Raw genomic sequence first — 23,573 nt, forward strand, 5'->3', positions numbered from 1 at the left:
ACTATGAATAGATATCCATACGCCTCTATCATTCGATCATCTGACTATCATAGTTGCAATTGGCGATCGCAACGGAGATGTGGGAGCCATCAAGTGATCTCTCCACTAACTACTCTTGGCGGGCAACCAATGAGATCATTGGATTCTATTTAATCTCATTTGTTGAGCTCCATCATTGGCTCCCTCCGAGGGATCTCATTGGTTGCCCCCCAAGAGTAGTTAGTTTAGAGACCACTTGGTGGCTCCCACATCTACGTTGCGATCGCGAATTGGTAATAATTGGTTGCAATAGGAGACTTTCCCTATAATCTCTGACTTTATATTTTTGAGATTGCTGCTGAATGATTCCAACTCGACAGTCGGTATTGCGGAAGTCTGTATTGGGTCACTTGCGTTGACTGCATTTGATAACATGTTTTTTCGCGCCCTGTACTTTCGAACTCGTTCATTACCACTTCTTGGCGCCTTTTTTGGTGGTTTATTGCCACGCTGTCTTTAATATACCTTATTAATTTCTGCCTTTTTCTTTTTTGATCTGATTTTGGATCTATTATATTCAATCACAGTGTTCCTTTGATTACATAGGATTGAAAACGAACAAAATACGATGTCCACATGACAAATAATTACACTTGCACAGGTGACTCCACTAGTCCATGAGTCTTTTTAAAATGTTGATGAATCAAAGTGTTTTTTGACTGAATAAACACAGAAAATGGAAACTTTTAAATGTCCACATGGAAATTAGCTGCATTGATACCGCTAACTTCACAAGTTTAAATAGTATATTTCGATACAAGCGCGACGGGGTGGCAACGAGTGTGAAGTTCTGCCAATCACACGAGTTAAAGCACCCCGTCGCACGTGTATCCGAACTATATTTTTCATCACGCTGTGACGAAAAGTGAACTTTTCGGCACGCTCCGCGTGCCTAAAGGCCAATTTCCACTACATTGTGATGAAAAATATTGTTCGTAACTCGTGAAAAAATGTTTTTTAGCTCGTGGGATTATATCACTACTATTTCATCACAATGTGACGGAAATTGGACTTTTAGGCACGCGGAGCGTGCCGAAAAGTTCACTTTTCGTCACACCGTGATGAAAAACTAAATAAATACGTTAGCTCCAATAGTTCGTATTACGAAAACTGAAAAGTAGACACACAAAGTGTTGCCGACTCGGGTTTATGAGATGTCACCAGCGCTATGCCGAAAAAGACACAATTGGTGGCCGAAAGTCACCAGATTAAAAAAAAATCATAAGTATGAACATTTTTTATTATTTCTCAAACACTCAACGAAATGAACAAGTGTAGACAGACCTAAGAATTATGATAAAAATGTTTTTGATCCAGTCACTCAACCAAAAAAATTATTAGAATCAATACGTCTCAAGTATATCTCGAGCACATGAAGATAAAATTTATAGGAGGCATGCTAAATAATCTGTGAGAGAACTGTTTTCCTGGAAGCATATGAACTCGTCGATGATGCATTATTTCCACGCGTTGGAGCCGATTACGAAATTGAGATGAAGAATTTGACTCTGGTCGCGTCAATCGATGTAAAATACAAATATTACAATGAATTAGCGAAGCAGACAAATTGATACAAGTGGTTGACTTTTTTCAGAGTGAAACGTCCAATGATAGAATAAATAGTAATTACTCCTCCCAATAGAGAACTTGCTTGAAGCTCAATTTTCCCTATTAACCTATTATATACAGACAGAAAAATCGGAACGTAAATTACGTTTTGTTAAGCATAATTTATCTTTAATACCAATATAATATCTGTTTGATTTTTTTCGCTAAGATAATAGGAATTTGTGCTCCAAAAGGGCGTATTTCACGGTCAAAATAAAACCGTAAATTACGCACAAACGAGGCGTCTTTTACGTTTCATTAAACATATTTGACGCTCAAGAAATTGTAAATTACGACCTTAATAGAAACGTATGTTACCATTTACTAATGCGCAATTTACCAACAACAACTTTGTAGTTCATGCTTTAGGATACTCAAGTACTTTAGCTATTTTTTTTCCACTGAAATGGTTTTCTACTTTTGTAGTCAAACATCAGCTTTCATTTGGGTCCCACTTGACCCTAAGTTCCCGGACATTTTACAATGATTGTATTATTTAAACTTTGCAGGTCTGAATTTGAATCTCGATATTGAACCATTAGAAAACATTTTTTTTAATGAAAAAAATTAGAAAGTTTACTTTTGGAAGAAAATTGATGAAATAATTAAAAAATGATCTTTTTGTGAATGCAAAATCGGAAGTATCTCGGAATCTTCGTATGAATGGATATACATATTTGGGTTGACCTAGATAGAAGACGAATATTTTGAAAAAAAAAATGAAATCGGTCAAGTAGTTTTCCGTACTGACCTTCCCTTTTCCCAGTCCGGGGATTGGTATTGACCCTTCCCCGAACTGACAAAAGTGAAATCAATTTTTTGTCGAGTTATCGCGTGTACAAGGAATTTAGCCAAAAAATTAAAAATCGGAAATATCTCGAAAACTTTGTATGAACGGGTATATATCTACATATGGGGCATTCCATGTCAATTCCACCCTGATTTTTTTCAATTTTTTTTAATCAATTCTTTAATTTTTTATCAATTTTTGAAGTAGATGAATGAAAGCCCCATTTTGAAAATCTGAAAAAATTCACAAAAATTTTATGCTACCAAAAAGTTGTTTCAAGCTATTTTTTAGGGTGGAAATAGAAATAGTACACCCGACGCTAACCCTATTTCTGTATGCGCTAGGAAAAAAATTACATTTTATTTGTGGAATTTACGTTAACGGAAGTGCTGAATCCGAATCCGACGTCGATTTTTACAAGCTGTGGTCAGATCTATTTATCTATAATATTTTCATTGTTTAATCGATCATATCATGGAAACGGTTGCAGACAGAGAAAAAAAATCAAACGAAAGATGTTTGTTATAGAAAAATACACATTTTTTATTATATAACTTTTTCTCCTAACTGCGATAGATAAAGAATTATTATGGATGGGAGGGAAGTGGGCAGCACGGTAACACTTGCGCGGATGTTGGGGCGCTCCGATGCGTTTATTGGCAAATTCGATCGAGATAGAGGAGAATGGTTCAAACGAAAAATGTTCATCATTGAATTTGACATATTATTGATGATTTGCCATTTGATCCGTTAATTTTTTATGAATTTTCTAAGTTGATTGACGAAGGCCCCTACTGGAAAATTTGAAAAAAATTACAAAAATTTGATATTACCAACTAAGTATTTTACGGCATATTTTAGAGTGAATATAAAAATTAATCGTGTAATAGCTGCATTGATTCAAAAAAAAACTCATTATTGTCAGATTATAGTTTTTCTTGCAAATACTAGTTATTTCTATAAATTGAATTCCGATTTTGGTCATGATTTGTTCCTCAATTCTATATCATGAGATGAGGCTTCAGTTGAAATTTCAGTCCAAGATGAAAATTTTTGAACGAGTTATGATTTTTTTTAAATTTTGCTTTTTTTCGCTTGTAAAAAAAATTCCTATCGCCTTTGATTCCCACTGAACAAAATCGGTGTCAACGATTTTTTTCGACTCCCGGTTTCACGTGGAATCGCCCAGTAAGGAATTGAATATTTGATGAATATCGAGACAAGTCAATAATCAAGTCGAAGTAAGCCCTAAAATGTAGATTTCGGCGAATCTCCATGGAATTTTTTCTCCATCTTATGCGATTTTAATGATTAAGTGCTGAAGTTCAAATCTGTCCTTCAAGAAACTAAGATTGATAGGTCTATGGAAATAGATTTGCGGTACTCACTGTGCTCAATGACAAAAAATTTGTATATATGGAAAAATATATGAATTTTATCCTGCGGAATTCAATTCTCCTTTATCTTGATCGAGTTTGCCAATAAACGCATCGGAGCGCCCCAATATCCGCGCAAGTGTTAACGTGCTGCCCACTTCCCTCCCGTCCATGATAACTCTTTATCTACCGCAGTTAGGAGAAAAAGTTATATAATAAAAAATGTGTATTTTTACATAACAAACATCTTTTGTTTGAAATTTTTTTCTCTATCTGCAACCGTTTCCTTGATATGATCGATTAAACAATAAAAATGTTATAAATAAAAAGACCTGATTACAACTTGTAAAAATCGACGTCGGATTTGGATTCAGCACTTCCGGTAACGTAAATTGCATAGATAAAATGTAATTTTTTTCTAAAAAATAGCTGGATACAACTTTTTGGTAGCATAAAATTTTTGTGAATTTTTTCAGATTTTTAAAATGGGGCTCTCGTTAATCTACTTCAAAAATCGATAAAAAATTTAAGAGTTGATTTAAAAAATCTGAAAAAAAATCAGGGTGGATTTTTCATCGAGTAGAATTATGAAAAAAAAATGAAACGAATTTGAGATGGTCAAGGTTTAAACCGGTCGAATTGACATGGAATGCCCCATATATTTTGATTGATCTAGATAGAAACCGTCGAGACGAATATTTTGATAAAAGAAAAATTGAAATCGATGCAGCAGTTTGCGTGATATTGTGGAAAAACGAAATTTAAACAAGTTGTTATATCTCAGGAACTATTCGACCGATCGGGCTAAAACCGCGCGCCAAAGTTGATCTCAATCATAGCTACAATGAGCTGAAATTTTAGATTTTTATCTACAAATTTCATATGTGTGTGTTGAATTTTCTAAAAATTAATCACCAAAAACGCAAGTTGTCACATACATCTGCGTGGATGACCCTAAAAATATCATTTCTTCACGTTTCATACCATTCTAGACCATTTACAATCAAAATTAGAGAATAAGCCCGCTGGCTTGGCGCAGTGGGTAAGTTCATTGCCTCACATGTGAAAGGTTCCGAGTTCAAATCCCGGCCGAGTAGAATGGTGCGATCTAACCATTTAAAGTCTTGATCATCATCGCAGTATACCCTAACCGGGTCGAAGCGATGTAAAACAACGATAAGAAAAAAAATTAGAGAATCTAAAATTCAGCCAAATACAAAGCTTCCATTCGACAGCATAAAATAAGATCTCCGTGGTTAATTACGACTGAGTAAACGTAAAATAAGGAAAAAATCATTGTAATTTACGAATACGAAAAAGTAAATTACATTTGGCAAACCGTAAATTACGCTTAACGAAGCGTAATTTACATTCAAGTTATTCTGTGTGCAAACCTCTTTTCATTGATTGAAGTAAATCGGGCTATTCTTGCATAACTAATAATCTTCCCAGTTATCAGTGGCACTTAAGTGCCACTGACTGATCTTCCCAGTTATCAGTGGCACTTAAGTGCCACTGATAACTGGGAAGTGGTATGGCTGATAACCGGTGAAAGCGAACAGCTAATAGGAACCATCAAAATTTCTCACTCAGTCGGAACTGAAGCCGAGTGATCCGTAGTCAATTGCATATATAACAAATTCTCGCAATCACAAGTGGCAGTAGTTCATTGAAATTTCCTGAAGTCAGCACCCCAGAACATGGGAAAGTATCTACTCTTCACGATTTATATTACTATATCAACATTGTCAATCGATGTAAATGGAGATAACTACTGCAAGTTGGATGACTCCGGTAATTTCGAAATTTGTGGATCCTCCGACGTCATTCCATCCATCACTCAAGTGAGAGATGCCCCATATCTGAAATTGCTTATGAACGATTTTTCTACAATCGCTCCAGATGCGTTCCAAAACGTAGAAATTCTCAAGCTTCACGTGAGTTATCAGATTTCGAACAGCTGCATTCCAAAAAAGATTGAGTTGACAACGGAATCATTCAACGGTTTGCTTGGGGAATTTATCATCGAGATGGATTGCGTCAAATTTCCAGTGGAACCAAATCCCTTCAAGAATCTCAAATAACTCAGATCTTTGTGGCTAAGATGCGATGAAATTACGAGATTTACTCCAGAATTCTTCGCAGACTTTCCAAAACTTGAAGAACTGAGATTGATTGACGGCAACATAGCAACGATTTCTCCCGCTATATTATCCAATGTCAGCGACAAACTTGAAGAACTATCTGTGATAGACAGAATAACCGTCATCGAGCCAAAATCCTTTGCAAGACTTTATAATTTGATGGAACTTACGGTGAACGGAGGTCAGTTGTTCAATCTATCATCTGACATGTTTGACGGCCTCAGAGGTCTGACATATCTGGACTTGTCAGACAATGGGATCGAGGTATTCTCTGAGGATACTTTCAGTATACTGCCCCAATTGAGAATCCTCCGATTGCAGAACAACAGAATCAGTCAAATCAAAGCTGGAACCTTTTTCGGGGTGAAACTCCGTGACATTAACCTGGCGAACAACACATTGAAACATATATCGGGTGGAGTCTTCAATCGTTCCAGAAATCTGAAAAAGTTGAGTCTCCGCTCCAATCGCATAGAAATCGTCCACTCCAGAATGTTCTCAGGATGTCGTAAACTTAACAGTTTGTCTTTAGAGGATAATAACATATACCACATCGATCCACAGTCTTTTCGTAGGCTACGTCTCGATTCGTTGAATCTGGAGAATAATAACATAACTTTTTTGGATAATAACACTTTTAAAGGCCTCCATGTTTATGGTCTAGTAGATCTCAGAGGAAACAACATGACTGAAATCATGCCACGGGCCTTTGGGGACTTACTTGCTAAGTGGGTATTGTGTTGTTACCGTAATGCGAGCCAAGTTGAGGTGGAAAGCTGGAATAGAGCTGCTTCAGTTGAGCAGTTTGTCATCGATGATTGTACTGTACGAGTCTGATTGCTGTTTCAACCATGGCTTTTGTAACACAGAAATGTCTTTATAGTCAATTTGGGAATTACTTTTATTCCAATTTTCTGCAACTTTTTTACCGTCCATTTGTCATTATTTCCCTGTGCATGGCCATTGTTCCTTTGCAGTGTTCATCTTTTTTGTCAGAATGCATTTGTCCAGTAATTTTTCCTGGATGTAACATGGACCGCAAATATCCTCAATCAAGAGGGTAACAGTGTAAATATTCCGGTAAATATTATTACGAGCGAAAGTGTTATTTGGTCTTATTATTATTGGGGTTTTTCATCAAGTGTAGTCATATTAAATGGTAATGATATGGTTTTGTTGGAATTATTTTTTCAATCTCCGAAAATGTTCAAATAATTTTTTATTCGATTACTTTAGAATTTTATCTTTCGACGGGTTCTCGTTTTAAAATATAGTGTATTCCATGTGTATTATTTTTTACATTTAGGAAATTAATAGACTGTGGACTATCTTTAGCTCACCACATCTCCAGGTGTCAGGGAGCAAGGGGAATATCGCCCCCCACTACGTGTGTGACATCACGCACGGGAGATAGCCCCAGAGGGGAGGTATGTTTTAGGATATGGAGGTAGCTATAGCGTTCTAGCTCGAATAGTCGCGGTATCTCTGTCGTGAAACACGCCAGTGACGCGTAGAGAAATGGTAACCTCTACCGTTTTATTCTTGGTATCCACAGCCCCAAAGGTGGAGAGCTACGACTTCCGCAGTAAGTATATGGGAGTAGAAGGAAATCGACTGCAGAGCTGAAATATTAGGACTATGTTCTTTGAGTGATTACAAGTATCCTCTCGAAGGCGCAAAATGCTGAACCACGTAGATTGTTGAGGAGAAAATATGAAAAATATGTCATCAGCACAGAGTCTCATGCCACCACTTTTTCAAAAATCACAGAAAAATAATCGATAATGGAATACAAATTTGAACGCTTCACGAATAGAACCGTATATATTTCAAGAACATATCCCCACAATTTCATTTCATTGAAAATCCCAGTAAATTAAAGAATTCTTGTCTTTCTGCTACACAAAAATTTGAACAATCAGGGAACTTTTAGTGAAATTGACAATTTCATTATTATTTCGTTGAACGATGTTTATCGAAAACCGCGAGCGCTCAAGAACATTTGAAATGTCCTCCACTGAGAGTCAAAGTTTTTTTCTTTACGCTAATAACAATTTCAACCCATCAACTCAGCTTGATTCTCGCAATTTACAATTAACTGAAAAGGGAAAATATCCTTTTTTGCTCCTGAATGAAAGCATTGTATATGTGATTTCTTTTTTTTGGAAATGATTGACGGTTATCATGAAACTTCAAAACACGGAGAGAAATTCTTTAGAAAAATTCTAGTGCTAGTTGTAGAAAAAATCCCAATCCGCCGGCTATGAAAAATCCTGTCAAGATGAAATTGCTAGGAATTTGTGATTAAATTTCCAGGGATATCTGCAAAAATTTCATATAAGAACGGAAAAAATTAACGTGCTAATTAAAAAGTCGTTGAGTAGGAATTTTTTTACAAGGAAAAGTAAATTTAAAAATCAAAAAAAATATTATTCATCATTGATAATTTTCCCCACGAGTTCTAACTTTGATGAGTGTAAAAATCTTCATATAATTTTTTTAATTACTTGACATTTCTTTTTCTTCTTCTCTCCTTAAAAAAATCGAAAATGAAAAACTTCTGAAGGAATCTCTATTGTCTGAGTTTTAAAGAAAAACTAGAGGCTATCATGAAGGAATGTTATCGATACGACAATGTGCCATCTCAAGTCAGGAACATGCCGTCCTGTTGAAACACAATTCTAACACATAAGGCACATACGGGAGATTTTTTCAACGATTCCTGCTCTATCGCTTATGTTCAAAAACAATGGGTACAAAGACTAAAGAGCAAATATTGAAGATGACGCATGATTTGAGACAAAAGTTGGAATTATGTTATTCATGAGTTTGATATTTGCAGTGCATTCTTTTGATGACTTCATTATTCACAAAGACGCCTTTCAATTTTTTATTTTATCATTTCGATGGATACGGAACTTACGTCAATGAATTCCATTTATATTTAATTGTTCGTTGATTCTCAGTGAATAGAATCATCTTTGAAGTGCAAGGCTGTCAATTGCACTTTTGGAATTTGTTTATTCAACAATATTCACGAAATTCAAATTCTTTGTTCATTTATAGAAAATGAATGTATTTGTATGTATTTTATTGAAAAATCGGTAGAATTTCCTCTTTCTATACATTTTTTTTTTCTAATGAGACATATCAACCTGAGTTTTCCAATTTTTTTTGCTCAATTTTGCTATTCTTCTCATTTGATGAAAAATTGAACAAACAAATCTTGAAAATTTTAGCACGGGAAATTCTACAGAAAATATTCCAATAGAATGAGTTGTATAGAAAAATGGATTCTATTCATGTTTTTATAGGATATTGATAATTATTTTCTTTTCCCGTTAATGAGATTGTTAAACGATCCTCGAAAGCTCCGACTTCACCTCGAAGATCGCCCAGCAAGATAAACGATGCAAACTTTTCCTAATCGCTCTACAATTGTGCTACCTCTAACCGAAGGGTGAGCTCCACTGCAGTCCAGAATCATGCTGCCTAAGTAGAAGAAGGGACCCAAGGATGATAGCCTTCTGCATTTACTATTATTACTACGGGGCTACGCCCCCTGCTCGCTCCGCTCGCCAACCCCCATATGACCCCCATAATATTTATTGTGACCTTTGTGACCCTTAATATAACCTTTGCGACCTTTAATTTCATCCTTGTGATCCTTATTACTCTTATTTGGACCCTTAACCTGACCCTTGTGACCTTCGTGACCCTTATTCTGACCCTCATGACCCTTCATCTGACTCAAACAGAAAATCTATGAGTTGAATTTTTTTTAAATTATTCTTAGTGGCTCGTAATTAGAATTGATAAAATAAGTTTTTAAGGAAAAAAATAATGAATCTTCAATATCTTTGCCAATAATTGAGTTAGAGAGTTCCGGTTATGCTCATTTTTCATCTTTTGGACTATACTTTCCGATAAAGAAAAAAGAAAATAATTTTTTTCAATTTTTCAGACAATTTTTCATGTACAAAATTGACAGATTCGTTCATTTATTAAACTTATTTGAAACCTACTTTTCATCAGTCTACAGAATGGGTGACGTTTGTATGAAGTTTTGAATTATCAATGACGAAATTTCTTGAAATTTCAGTGGAACTAAAATGTCATAAAAATATCCATAATGTGTTCGTAACCGTAGGCTCCGTCTTTTATTTCCCCACAAATCTCTCCTTTGTCTGTGACAATTAGAATGTACATCACACTTATTTGAAAACTTCTTTTGAATAATCACGGAACGGGTGACGAATCATCCATTCTCGGTAACTTTTAATAGCCTCGGAGTCTCACCGATACTGTACTGAGCAGCTCTACAACAAAGTATCGATAGTGACAAACATCTATATAATGGGGATGATAAAAGTTCTGTAGTCAGTCAGAGCCGAGGCTGAGTAAATTGCAATTAGCTCTGCACACATACTTCTCAAACGCAGTATCAAGTGGTAGTCATCGATTTTCATCAGCCGCGGCAACACCATTTGAAATATGGATAGATTTTTACTCGTCTCGATTTGGATTGTTGCGTCAATATCTTCAATCAGCGCAGACGAGGGTCCACAGTGCACGCTGGATAATCTTGGTATCTTCGAAGTTTGCGTCGACTCCGAGGTGATAACATCCGTCAATCAAAAACAAGATTCTCAGAGTCTCTCATTAATTGTAGCCAATGTCTCCGCCATAGCTCCATATGCATTCCGAGAAGTGAAAATCCATAAGCTCAAGTTATGGGGCAATCTGAATTCGTGGAACTGCACGCCGAAGGTCATCAATGTAACGCCAGAATCATTTGAGGGCTTGTCTGACATCACTTCCCTCGAGCTGAAATGTTTGGAGTTTCCAGTGGAATTGAATCCTTTCAAACATCTCGAAGCACTTGAAGATCTCCGATTGACAGGAGTTGACTTCTCGAAACTGGGTGACGAATTTTTCGCTGACTTTCCAAATCTCAATGTATTAAAATTAATCGACTCAAAAATTACTATCATTACTCCCAAAACATTCTCAAAAATTCCTGAACAACTCAAGCAATTATGGATAATACGTGGGGTAAGCGCTATTGAACCGAAGTCTTTTGAGAGATTTCGTAATTTGAAAGGTCTGGGGCTGCATGAAGGTCAGTTAGCTAGTCTATCATCTGGAATTCTTCATGGTCTTCATCAGTTGGAACACCTGAATTTGCAGAAAAATGGTATCCAAGAGATAGCTGCAGATGCATTCAGTGGACTACCCAGTTTGAAAACTCTCTATTTGACTTCAAACCAGATAAAGGAACTAGAACCGTTTACCTTTGCTGGATTGAACGTCCATCATCTTGCTCTGTCGTACAACCAATTGGAGCATCTGACTACTGGAGTCTTTCAGAATCTTCGACATCTGAGTTATTTGGACCTCGATTTCAATCACATAACTAACATCGACTCCCAGAGTTTCGAAGACTGCCCTAAACTTGCGATGCTCAATTTGGATTCCAATATTATACAGCACATCGAGCCGAGAGCATTTTCGGGTCTAAATCTCCACACGCTCGATTTGACAGATAATAACATCAGTGTTTTGGGAAGCGACACGTTCGCTGGTCTCCGTGTTGGTGAGATATTGGATCTCCGTAATAACAACATCACGGAAATTAAGCCACAGGCATTCAGGAATTTGATAGCTCGATGGGTAGCACTTTGTTACATCAACGAGGCTGAGGTTGATAGAGATAGCTGGGGTGTGGGTAATTCAATTCAAATGCTGGCCATCGATCGTTGTGGTCATGTGTAGAATGATGAGGATTTTGTGTAAGGCATTTCATTCGGCAACCAGAGATGGGATTCTCCGCGCGGAACAGAACTTTTTGGCGCCGTAGTCTTGGTGCCAAACATATTGTCGCCCGTTTTTCTGGCCCCTATAGAATTTTTGGTACTTTATGTCATCAATAACAACACTTCAGTATCTTTGGAAGAATTTTTTTTTATATTTTACTGAAAAGAATTATTATTTCAAATGATCGATATTTCTGTTTTTCGTATTTTCTTATATAGTATACTTTCTATTAAAAAAAAATATTGCATTAATTTTTTCTTCCATCGAAATCATTTTTTTTCTTGACATTTATTCATCCCAACAAATAACAATATTTTAAATCATGAAACACTATCAATTTACAAATTTTTTGATCAATTTTTTCTATCGAATTTACGCTTCTTATTTCCTTATTCATTTAACGCAACAGATAACAATAATTTAAGTGACGGAATAATATTAATTTCCACGTTGTTACGTTATTAAAAATTTCACCAGTCACGGATCACTATCAATTTACAAATTTGGTGACGCTGGCCCATTTAAGGATAATCGGGCGAGCCCGGAGGGTTAGGAAAAAAGCAGCAAATTTTTTATTTTTTATTTTTTACGTATTCTTTAAATGATGGAAAAGGCGTGTGCAAAGTTTCAGACTGCTGGGGAACATGGTTAATTTATTATGAATTTTTGAAAAAGTGGTCATTTAACCCGCGATCTTATGGAAATTACAAAAAAAACTGCAAAACTCAAGGAAAAAAAGCAGCCAAAGTCATGCAACTTTAGACACATTTAGAACATGTGATCAATGATTTTTTGAGTGAAAAAGATTGTCGCCTAGGAGCATTGTTTATTAATAATAGCGAAAAAAGTACTGAAAAATGAAATTTCTGCGCACGCAGCCCAAACGAGCAGCAACGATCGTGAAGTACCGATCGGGTGGGGGTAGCGCGGTCAATTTAAACGTCTCTTGAGCGATGAAGCGTTGTGATTGGAGCTCCCTCGAGCCAGTGGTGTCAGCTCCTGGTGAAAAAAAAACTCCCGACGATGTTGCCACTTTTTCGCATGGATTAATATTTTTTCATTTACTTTAAAAAAAAAACAATCTGCAAACCATTCAATGCGTGGAAGATACAAATAAATTTGATTAGCTCCAAAAATAATTTTTAACCGGAGATACTCCCTAATATTGCCTGAATTTTGAATCCGAATGGGAAAAATTTTTTTGTTCAGCGATTGGTTTTCTGCAGGAAAACAATAGAAACCCCTCCGCCTCACCTCCTACATTTCCTCCTCACCCGATTATCCTTAAGATTTGGAAATTTCGTAAAATTCATTTTTTTTATTACCGTGTGCAGTTTTATTGATATAGTATATTTCCCACCAAGGGAGGGAAAATAACGAAGTCGTGCCCACGTGCAGAATTACCAACCGAGCCGAAGGCGAGGGTGGTAAACACGTGGCTAAAGGTTCTTTATTTTACCTCTCGTGGTGAGAACGTTATTTTTCGTCACGGCGTAGGCGGAAAGGTAGATAAAATAAAGTAACAATAAAAAAATTTAATGCGAAAGGTAACGGTCACGGGTCTTCTGTCAGATAGGCTCGAACCTCTGCTTATTTCTGTGTTCAATAATCCACAAACACCATATGACTCACGCAATTATTATTTTTCGTCTACTATTAATCCACCGATTGTAACTAATCTGAAATATCCAGTTGTATTCGATCACGTAATGTGCGAAGAACTGCAAAGCATCACAGCTGAAAATCGCCGGCCGCAAACATATAAAGTCACAATGATCAAAATTTTGTATTCAGTAAGAACCGAGGCTGAGCGTTGTGTGGTTCATTGTGTATATACGAGGTTCAAAAGCAATACTAAAAGGTAGATGTTAATTTGAAGCAGCCCAGATAGAAGCCTCGCAACATGGACACGTTCCTACTGATCACAGTTATCATTGTTGCATCAATAACCTGCACTAATTGTTGGTTGTTGCGGGAGCGTATTGGAGATTTCATAATTTGGGGCGGACCCATCTTAACAGCCATCAAGCAAACGAGAGATAATGAGAAGTTTCAACTGTATGTAATGAATTTCGCCGCCATAGCCCCACGTGCGTTCCGAGGAGTGAACATCTCTCGACTCATCTTAACGACGTTTTCAAAATGGAGGAAGGCTGTACTCCGAAATTCATCGGTTTAAAACTAGAATCGTTCGAGGGCTTATCTAAGATCGTTTACCTCAAGCTGGTCTGTCTAGAGTTTCCAGTAAATCCGAATCCTTTCAGATGCTTCGAAGCACTCAAGTTTTTGCAGTTGGATAGAGTTGATTTTCCAGGACTAGGAAATGAATTTTTTGCCCCTTTTCAAAATCTCAAACAGTTTCATTTAATCGACTCCAACATTCCCACCATTTCTCCCGATGCGTTTTCAAAAATTGCTAAAGAACTTGAAGTATTGCGGATAGAAGGTGGGGTAAGCGCTATAAAACCAAAATCTTTTGAAAGATTGCACAATTTGAAAGTTCTACATTTGTCTAATGGTCAGATAGCTAATCTATCACATGAAATGTTTGATGGTTTCGATGAGTTAAGAATACTGTATTTGGGGTGGAATCATATCCAAGTGTTAGCGCCTGGAACATTCAGAGAACTACCCTCTTTGACGACTCTTTATTTGATGAAAAACAAGATAAAGAAACTTGAACCGGGCATCTTTTCCGGAATGAACCTCAGTTATCTTAATCTGAAAAGAAACAAATTGCAACATCTGACTACTGGAGTCTTTCATGAACTTTCAAACCTGAAAGTAGTGGACCTCAGTCACAACCACATACGTAACATCTCTTCCCAGATTTTCCAATACTGCCCTAAACTTCGGCTCCTCAAATTGGATTTCAATTATATAAAGCATATTCAGCCAAGAGCATTTTGGGGTCTACATCTGAAGGAGGAGCTCGACCTGAGAGGCAACAAAATAAGTGTTTTTGCAAATGACGCATTCGCTGGTCTTCGAGTTGATAGATTTTTGACTCTCGTTGATAACAACATCACCAAAATTGCACCACAAGCATTCAGAAACTTGACAGCTGGTCGCGTAGACCTTTGTTATGAGGATGGCTCCGCTGACATACGAGATTGGGGCGTGGATGTTTCTATAGAGAGCTTTATCATCATCAACGGTAATAAGTACTTCTGATGATTCAAACGGCAGTGACTACGGCAGGCAACCTACATCTCGACCCCCTAGTACAAGATAAGCGTACAGAGTATGGATTGGCCGCATCAGCCTGACAGATCAATCGATGGTGGCTGATTTCCTTGAAACAATGATGCGCCATCTTTTACACTACCATCTTGCCGTATTTCTCCGTAACCTTGTACTAAATCAGCGATGTCCAGTTATATTCGATTAATCGAAATTGAATGCAAAAAATAATTGTTAATTCTAATCGAGCGAAGCGAGATTAGAATCGCTGTTTACCGGGCCTTCTCACGAAAATTAGATTAACTTGAATGCCAAGGGTGAGTAAAAAAAATTAGTCTCCTGTTTTTCCAAGTCATTTTTCATTTTTCGAGTTAAAATTGCAAAAACCATATATTCATGTTATATGGCTTCCTCAATTATCCTGCTGTGAAAATGAACGGTGAAATATAGATGCCATGGAGAATATAGCCCACCTCCTGGTCTCCATTCTCCATGATAGATGCTTTAATTTTTTTTTCTCAAGAATTTTGGGTGAATTGTTCCATCTTAAGAACTATCAACATGCAAAAAAATAAATTCGTTGGCCTCGCAGATAATTGGCCGCTGAAATCTGATTTGCTAAGATAACTGGAAATTTGTAACTGGTACCTGAGCCTCCGCTACGCGAGCCACTGACCATTTGTCTGGCCAACCGCCATTAAAAAGTTAAAATTGATTTGCTAACCCTGTGAATCATACGTTAAAACCACTAAAGTCGTTTCGTTGATGCAATATTCCTGGATTCGCTGATTTTTGATTTACTGTTACAACTAAACATTTGTTGTTTGAATCTAAACATTTATTCATAAACTAGCGCACGGTCGCTTCGCGTCCGTCCCTAGATTAAATTATGTTACATTATTTTATTTTATTGTCTCCTAACTTCATCTTTCAGTATAAATTAATTAAAATTTTTTAATATCCTAGTGTTAAGATTCAGTGTAGATTAGAGGGAAAAGAGAAATGTAGAGAGAAAGATGATCATAAAAGAGCAAAAAAAAACAATTTTGGATCAATATTTTCTACGTGCTGCGGCAATGGGAGGGAACGGGCAAAATTCGAATGCAACTTTTTCGCCTTGGAACATTTTACATTCAGGACCAAAATCGTGGCAATGACACCGACAGTCAAAAGAATTTTTCGTCAACTTGGATATCAAAATTTGTGCCTCTCACCCATAAACATGCATTTTTGGAATATTTGCCATCTTTCAATTTCGCTGAAACCTCGTTCATTAGTTGATAGGGTACCTAGAAGCAGTTTAAGGCCGAAAACGAAATCTTGGCCGCGATACCGAGTGTGAAATGAATTTTTTTGTCAAATTAAACATCAAAATTTGGGCCTCTTACCCACAAACATCGATTTTTGGAATATTTGCCATGTTTCAATTTTGTTGAAACTTTTTTCATTGGGTGATAGGGTGCTCATCAATAGTTTACAGTTGAAAACAGAGTCGTGGCAACGATACCGGGAGTCGAACGAATTTTTTCGTCGACAGAAAAACTGACTTTCCGGTGACCGTGGAAAACATTAGATCGTCGGGTTTCCCTTCAACTCGGCGAAAATATCCACAAATTCTATCGAAATTATCGTATCATCTTAATGAGAAGGAATCAATGAAGTTACGGAAGAAGTCATCATCGGAAAAACGGAGAAATCGATTTTTGATGTCCGTGGACAACGTTAAAATTGCTTTTTTCTATTATCACTGCGAAAACACCCATAACTTCGATGTCTGCTATTGTATTTTGATGAAATTATAATCGTGTCATTTTGATTATTTCGATTGCAGCAAGTGAATGAAGTGCCGAAGAGATCATCATTGCATGAATCCGTGGAAAATGTTAAAATCGTCAATTTTCTCTCCAATACTACGAAAATACCTACAAATTCGATGCCTGCTATTACATTTCGATAAAAATGTCATGTCATTTTGGTTATGAGGAATGAATAAAGTGTCGGAAGAGGTCATCATCGAGAAAGCAAAAAAATCGATTTTTCGATGTCCCCGGAAAACTTCAAAATCGTCGATTTTTTCTTTAAAACTGCAAAAATACCCAAAAATTCAATTTTTTCCACTGCAGTTTGATAAAATGGATGTAAAAAATATCAAAGAATGCATATCAGAGATGGTAACTTTTATGCGATTATTATATAGAATTGAAGATTGAAGCATCCTATCTTCTAATAAGTTGAATCAGAAAATTCTGCCGCATGACCTCTCGAAGATGAGTTAGTTCATTATCAAATTATTGTTGAACCCTATTATTGTTTTATTTTATTTTCATTTATTCAATTATTGCACCTTACCGCTTTTCACATTTGGTACAAGGGGGGTGGCTTAAGTTTCACTAAAAGAAAAATGGTGTAAAAATAACACTATATAATTTTATAAATTTTGTAAACCAAGGAGATAGTAGACCTAAATATCTTATACATAATTAGTTATTGATCGGTATGCTGATAATAGTGGCATTGAACGCAATGAGAAACATGGAAGATATCTTTAAATATAGACTTATGCATTGTTTGCTCGGATTTTTATAGCTTTGACTAAAAAGAGAAAGAGTTTTTCAATTTTTTCTATGGAATTTGTTCTGAGGACGGAGTAAATTGAGTAGGAATCGATAAAAAAGTCTCTAAAACCATCGAATAATGGACACACAAATAAAAAATGCAACAAGTTATCTGGTTCTCCAAGGTGACAGTGCGGACAGATATTCGAGTCGTCCAATAGGATCTTCTGGCCCATCCAATAAAGCGATGTTCTCTCTGTTGAACACACCCTGATTTGGCTAATGAGGCTCAGCTTTTTCATGTTGGTGTTCAGATGGAGGTAGTGTGAGTCCATGATAAGGTGGTGATATATGTGACTATAACTGAATACTGAGGCGCGCCTCATGTCCACTTGCCATAGTTTCGTTTTGAGAGAAGAAACAATGGTGTCTCTGTACTGAGACAGGATGATTGGGTCTTGGGAATTAAAGATGTCTTCATAACCGAGGCTGCTCAATGACAATTTTAGCTTGGCGGCCCAGTTTGGACGGTTAGAATTCGGATTATTCCTGGCCTGAACAATCAGTCTCTCGTAACATCTCCTGGTCAGTCTGTCCTCTCTCATTTCTAATAACTTGATCAGCCAATTTAACCTCCTCTTCAGGATCTCCACTGCTAGAGGTGGTCTCTTCGTTTCAATCCTCACCATGTAGTGAGGTGTTGAGCGAGGCCAGCCTAGCATACGTTTAAAGAAGTTAGATTGTACTACCTCTACCCTGGCTATGGAACCATCCAAATCATCAGTCCAAACTTCGGATCCGTAAAGAAAAATTGCTGATATCGTGGATGAAAAAATTTTCTCTGCTGCCAATGTTGATTTCGGGTTAGCAGATAGAAGTGTTCTCCTAGCCAGGCCTGCTGCCTGGTTGGATTTGTTGATGCGTTCTTGAACTGCGTGTTTGAATTTACCAGAATAGTAGAATTCTATACCAAGGTAGGTGTAGGTTTTTACGTTTGTCAGTTGGGACCCATCATATTGGAGAGTTGGAGGGCTTTTACGTCTCGGACTCTTGTGAAAAATCATCGATTGTGTCTTGGAGGTGCTCACTGAGAGTCCGAAGAGAGTGCAGTACTCGTGGAGGATGTTCAACCTCCTTTGTGCATCGTTCGGCGTTGAACCCTATTATTGACCCTTCAATAACTATCTCATCTTCATTTACAAGGTCTCATTCTATCCCGTGTTTCGTTAACAATTGGTTCGCTCTTGTACTATTTCAAGGAAGATCTAAAATATACTTGAAATAATCATTTCAAGTCAAATAATCGCTAAAAAGATACTCATAAAAGTTGTGCATTTCATTTTGTCAAAACAATTGTTGTATTTTTTCATTGAATTATTATACTAATTATATTAAATATGTCCTTCCATAAAAAAAGTAAACGAATAATACAATTTTCTCTAAATCTGAAAAAAATTGTTTCACGAAATGGAAGAACATCCTTGATATGATATTTACGACGAGTAAGTATTGCGCGATAGCCTAGTGGTTAGCGCATTAGGGTCAGTATTCGTAAGGCCCTGAGTTCGATCCCCGGTTTCAGCAAATGGACATAATTTATGTTAATGAAATTGGATTTTTCGGTGATGAATGCATTCTGAGTTGCATCTACGGGGATAATTGACCATGAATTATAAAATGAAGAAAGCAAAATTAGCAATCACTTTCTCTCGGATTTATACTGATAATTACCAAGGCAACTAATTGGTTAATCTAACTAAACATGTTGCTTAAATGAGAAAATCAATTGTTAAAGTAGCAAATCGGCAAGATAGTTGCCGTAGCATAACCTTTCTGCTATTCTAACAAATCAGATCCGAGCAGAAGACATCCGCCGCGGTAACGTACACCTTGACTATCCGTATATGAACCTATAACATTTTCCAAGTTGACGCACGGCGTGCTATCTTAACGGAATTATTTTTCTACGTGCATGATTCACGGAATTTTTATTCTCTTTCGTCTATTGGTCTTCCAGCAATCGTGACTACACTGAAGTATCCAGCTGTATTCGACCACGTAATATGCGTGGAACTCCGCCTCTAGTAGCCTCGAAAAGTCTCGACGATAACTACAGAGTGTTACAGCTGAAAGCCGTCGGCCCCAAACATATATAAAATGACAATGATCAAAATTTTGTATTCAGTAAAAGCCGAGACTGAGCATTGTGTAGTTGATGGTATATATGGGCCATTCCGCCAAATAAAGTAGGTGAGTCCGACTTCAAAATTTTCGACAATTATTTTTTGGTTCTTCTCAATACTTATATCCTGTAAAGAAGATTTCTCGGCTAACAGAGGCCCCACGATTAAATTAGAGGCACTCCCTGTGATTAAACGTTTACACTCGAAATTCTCCGGTCTAACTACCTATTCCAAAATCTTATTCAACAATATCCTATAACATCACTAAATCTGGTACGCTATATAAACTGTCGTCTTCAGTGAAAATGTCGAAAAATGTTAAAAAAAAATCAAAACATAGTTTTTGATCGGAAATTTTCTGATTTTTCAAAAATGATGATCACTTCAATCCAGGGATGGTAATCTTGAATTGCATTTGCGATAAACTTATTTGGAAATTACTAAATATAGGTGTTGTATTTAATTACCTTCACAAAGACTTCATTACACCGAGAATTTTTAATTTTTCATTCGCGACTAGCAATTCTGATGAATAATAATAATCGATAGTAATCAGAATAAGAAATATATCACAATTTCATCAGGAATGGAACATGCACTTGAAAGTTCCATATGTAATTTGTAATCCCCATTTGAATTCCTTCAGTAACTGAGAAACGGTTTTACGAAGAATTCTCTTGTTAAAGGAAAAAGAAATTGCCGCGGATTATATATTTTATCTGAGATTTAGAATTTTCAATTTTTAATTAAACGAGAAATTTCTACATTTTTATAATTGCAAGATTCGATTTCGAAATTACAAATTATTCGAGTAATTCTCGGATGATATTTTTGAATTACTAATTAACTTCGGTAATCTTACAAATTCGTATCTAAAATCCAACGCAACCAACAGACCTGATGTTGATCATGCGCACGGAAAAAAATCCATTCTAATAAAGAGTTTTTAAAATCTAGGAACCCTTTTTCTTGACTTGCATCCTCTGTTCAATTATGAAAACTTGAGTATTGTGGAATTTCTTTCCAGAACATTTTTTCTAAAATCAATGGAAATGATTTTTTTTTACATTTACGAATTTTCCGCCTTAATTTAGAACTTGTCACTGAAAAGCTGATAGGACTGAACTCCCACCTTTCATGGAGCTGTATTTACTGTGCTAAACAAATATAAGCTCATCATTTTTTCCCAATCGATGAATTCATCTCTTCCATGACATTTCCATATGGAGAACACCATGAATAATATAAGCGCTTATGCGAAAATGGTTAGGCATATCACGTATGAAAAAATCGTATAGAAATTTTCTATACGGATTGCGTATAGAAATTCTATAGGATTTCCGTATATGATATTCGGATATTTCTATATGAATATTTTCTATACGAATTATTTCTATACATAAATTTTTACATAAATTTTTGTTTTCATACGAAAGATCTAAACGCTCCAGAGAAAAACGTAGAGAAATGTCGCAACTCCATACGAAATGTTTCTATACATGCGCCAGTGGGTCGTATAGTAAATAATTTGTATAAAAAATATCCGTATAGAAATATCCGAATATCATATACGAAAATCCTATAGAAATTCTATACTCAATCCGTATAGAAAATTTCTATACGATTTTTCCATACATGTATAGACCCCTTTTGATTTCACCAATTTCTTAACGAATACAGTTACCACACATGTACTTCCACCACAGATTATTTCGAGAATAATTGAAGGACGTAAATTTGAATTGGAATAGGGTGACCAGGCCAATTGCTGGACGGTTAAAGGAGATTCGAGTTTCGGGGTAGGATCTAAAATGAAAGAATCACCTAAATAGGGATATGATGGCTTCCATACCTTCAAGAATGTTTTAATTGGCAGAAAAAATAGTTTAAAGTAAAAATAAAAAAACAAAGAATAATTAAATTGAGAAATAGCTGAATGTAGCCGAAACCCCCAATTTCTGGACGACTGGGCCATATTTTTTTTTAGTTATCAAATGTTGATCAATGGAAGAAAATAATTTGATCACATGATTATACACAAGTGATATTATGGAGAGGTGAAATAATCAATACAGTTTTCATTTTAGAAACTAACCCCCGTCCAAAAATTGACCCGTTTACCCTAGGAAGAACGTGAATAATCTTGCTGTTGTTTCAATCATTTTCGTATAAAGAAAAGGTAAAGAAATAGTATATTTCGCGCCGAGTGTCACTGGGTTTTTTTACGAGTGTGTGTTTGGCAGGCCGAGCCGAAGGCGAAAAATAGAAGAACTTAGAAAATTTGAGTCGAGGGAATTCTATAGAAATTATCTCAATAGAATAAGTTGTATAGAGAAATCAAATTATTTTGACTTTTTCCATAGAATATTTTCTATTGAACATTTTAGTAGAATCGATCAAAAACTAACAGAAATCCAATATAATTGCCTCGCGAATTCGCTAGGTTTTTCTATTCAATGTTTTGGTGCGTGAGATATGATCCCTGCGACTTTTGACACTCACGAGCTAAAACGGAATAGTATATTTCGCGTCGAGTGTCACTGGGGTTTTCGACAAGTGTGATTGGCACGCCTCGGCTTCGTGTCAACCTCACACTCGTCGAAAACCCCTGTGACACTAGGCGCGAACGATATTTTTCCGTAGTGACTTTCACTCTTGCCAGTTCGGAGAAGTGTCAATACCAATCCCCGGACTGGGAAAAGTGAAGGTCAGTACGGAAAATGTATTCACCGTTCTGCTAAAAGATCGTAGCTATCAGTTCCTTTGTGACATGAATTTGGCAATGTCCAAAGGGCATAAGTCCAACTAGACATATGAAGGAAATAAGTCATTTTTTCAGCGTGACTGTGCTAATTTGTTCGATTTAAGAGAGAAGAGCTCAGAATATTCCGCGACGTTTAAGCTTTCGAAATTAATTATAAAAAATTGGAAATGAAAAACTTCCAGGTAATGTAACGCCTTCAGCTATTATTATCAGCTTCGTTTCCTTCATTTTTGCAATAAAGTTTAAAAAGAACTTTCTGGAATATTTTGGTGATAAAATTTTTTATTATTTCCTCAAACGCATCAAGCTCTACTAGCAATTTGTGAGACACGTGGCAAATATTGTATTGAACATTTTCGAAAACGAAAATATTTTATGTGAAAACCTTAGACATTACGGTTGACATTTCAACAAAATCGCAACATAATTCTACACAGAGAGAAATGTTCAGTAAAAATTACGGAACTCGAAGTTCGCTTAGCGATTACGGAATCGACTCAGAAAATTTAAGTGACGGTATCGTAATTCATCACAGGAGATTCAGATAAAAATTACAGAACGCTCCGGAAAAATTCCGTGACAGTTCCGTAAAATTTCCTACAACCACATTTCGCTGCGGAGTTACGGAAAAGATACGTAATTTTCATTGAATATTTCTCTCCGTGTAATAGAATCCTAGTAAAATTGCGCACCGCTAATTCCTCCCATTGAATTCTTTCTCATGTAATTATTTGAACTCCAAAATGCAGACTGAAATTTCTAAATATTAAAGGAAATTATTCAAACAATCAAGTAACTGAGAAAAATAGTATGGATTATCTATATAATCGGTAATCCATTGAAGTTGAAATTACTTCCTCATCCCAGTAATTCTATATGCAAAATATTCATCATTCAAATAATCGATAAATTTCGAAATCAAATTCTCCATTACCCATGTATTTCTAGATGGCATTTTCTTAGATTATTCTCATCACCGATAATTAGTGGGGGCGATTGAAAATTTCACTGAATATTTTGCCAACTTCCCATCTATGATAATGAAAATTCATGGATTTCCCAATCGATTCAGCAGAATTATAAATATCGAAGTATTAATGAGTTACTGATACCT

At 36.2% G+C, this 23,573-nt stretch overlaps 2 protein-coding genes across 2 annotated transcripts; both read left to right on the top strand.

Moving 5' to 3' along the window:
* The first annotated feature begins 5,513 nt into the window (after nucleotides 1-5,513).
* Nucleotides 5,514-6,794, top strand: LOC107043771 (leucine-rich repeat-containing protein 15-like). Its single transcript, XM_015265408.1, has 2 exons — nucleotides 5,514-5,607; nucleotides 5,959-6,794. Exons 1-2 carry the CDS (start codon nucleotides 5,514-5,516, stop codon nucleotides 6,792-6,794), a joined length of 930 nt encoding a protein of 309 aa, XP_015120894.1.
* Nucleotides 6,795-10,353: 3,559 nt separating this feature from the next.
* Nucleotides 10,354-12,025, top strand: LOC107044288 (insulin-like growth factor-binding protein complex acid labile subunit). The gene has a single exon (XM_015266099.1). It carries the CDS (start codon nucleotides 10,452-10,454, stop codon nucleotides 11,730-11,732), a length of 1,281 nt encoding a protein of 426 aa, XP_015121585.1. The 5' UTR covers nucleotides 10,354-10,451; the 3' UTR covers nucleotides 11,733-12,025.
* The last annotated feature ends 11,548 nt before the right edge of the window (nucleotides 12,026-23,573 follow it).

The sequence above is a fragment of the Diachasma alloeum genome, unplaced genomic scaffold (assembly GCF_001412515.2).
Source record: "Diachasma alloeum isolate Michigan unplaced genomic scaffold, Dall2.0 Dall_scaffold_00180, whole genome shotgun sequence".
In the NCBI taxonomy this organism is placed as follows: domain Eukaryota; kingdom Metazoa; phylum Arthropoda; class Insecta; order Hymenoptera; family Braconidae; genus Diachasma; species Diachasma alloeum.

What these genes read in the sequence shown, in the direction of transcription:
- LOC107043771 (XM_015265408.1), top strand. Translation starts at nt 5,514, where the DNA reads ATGGGAAAGTATCTACTCTTCACGATTTATATTACTATATCAACATTG. An exon ending in CTGCAAGTTGGATGACTCCG is followed by an intron (nt 5,608 to 5,958) that starts GTAATTTCGAAA and finishes AATTCTTCGCAG; the next exon opens with ACTTTCCAAAACTTGAAGAA.
- LOC107044288 (XM_015266099.1), top strand. Translation starts at nt 10,452, where the DNA reads ATGGATAGATTTTTACTCGTCTCGATTTGGATTGTTGCGTCAATATCT.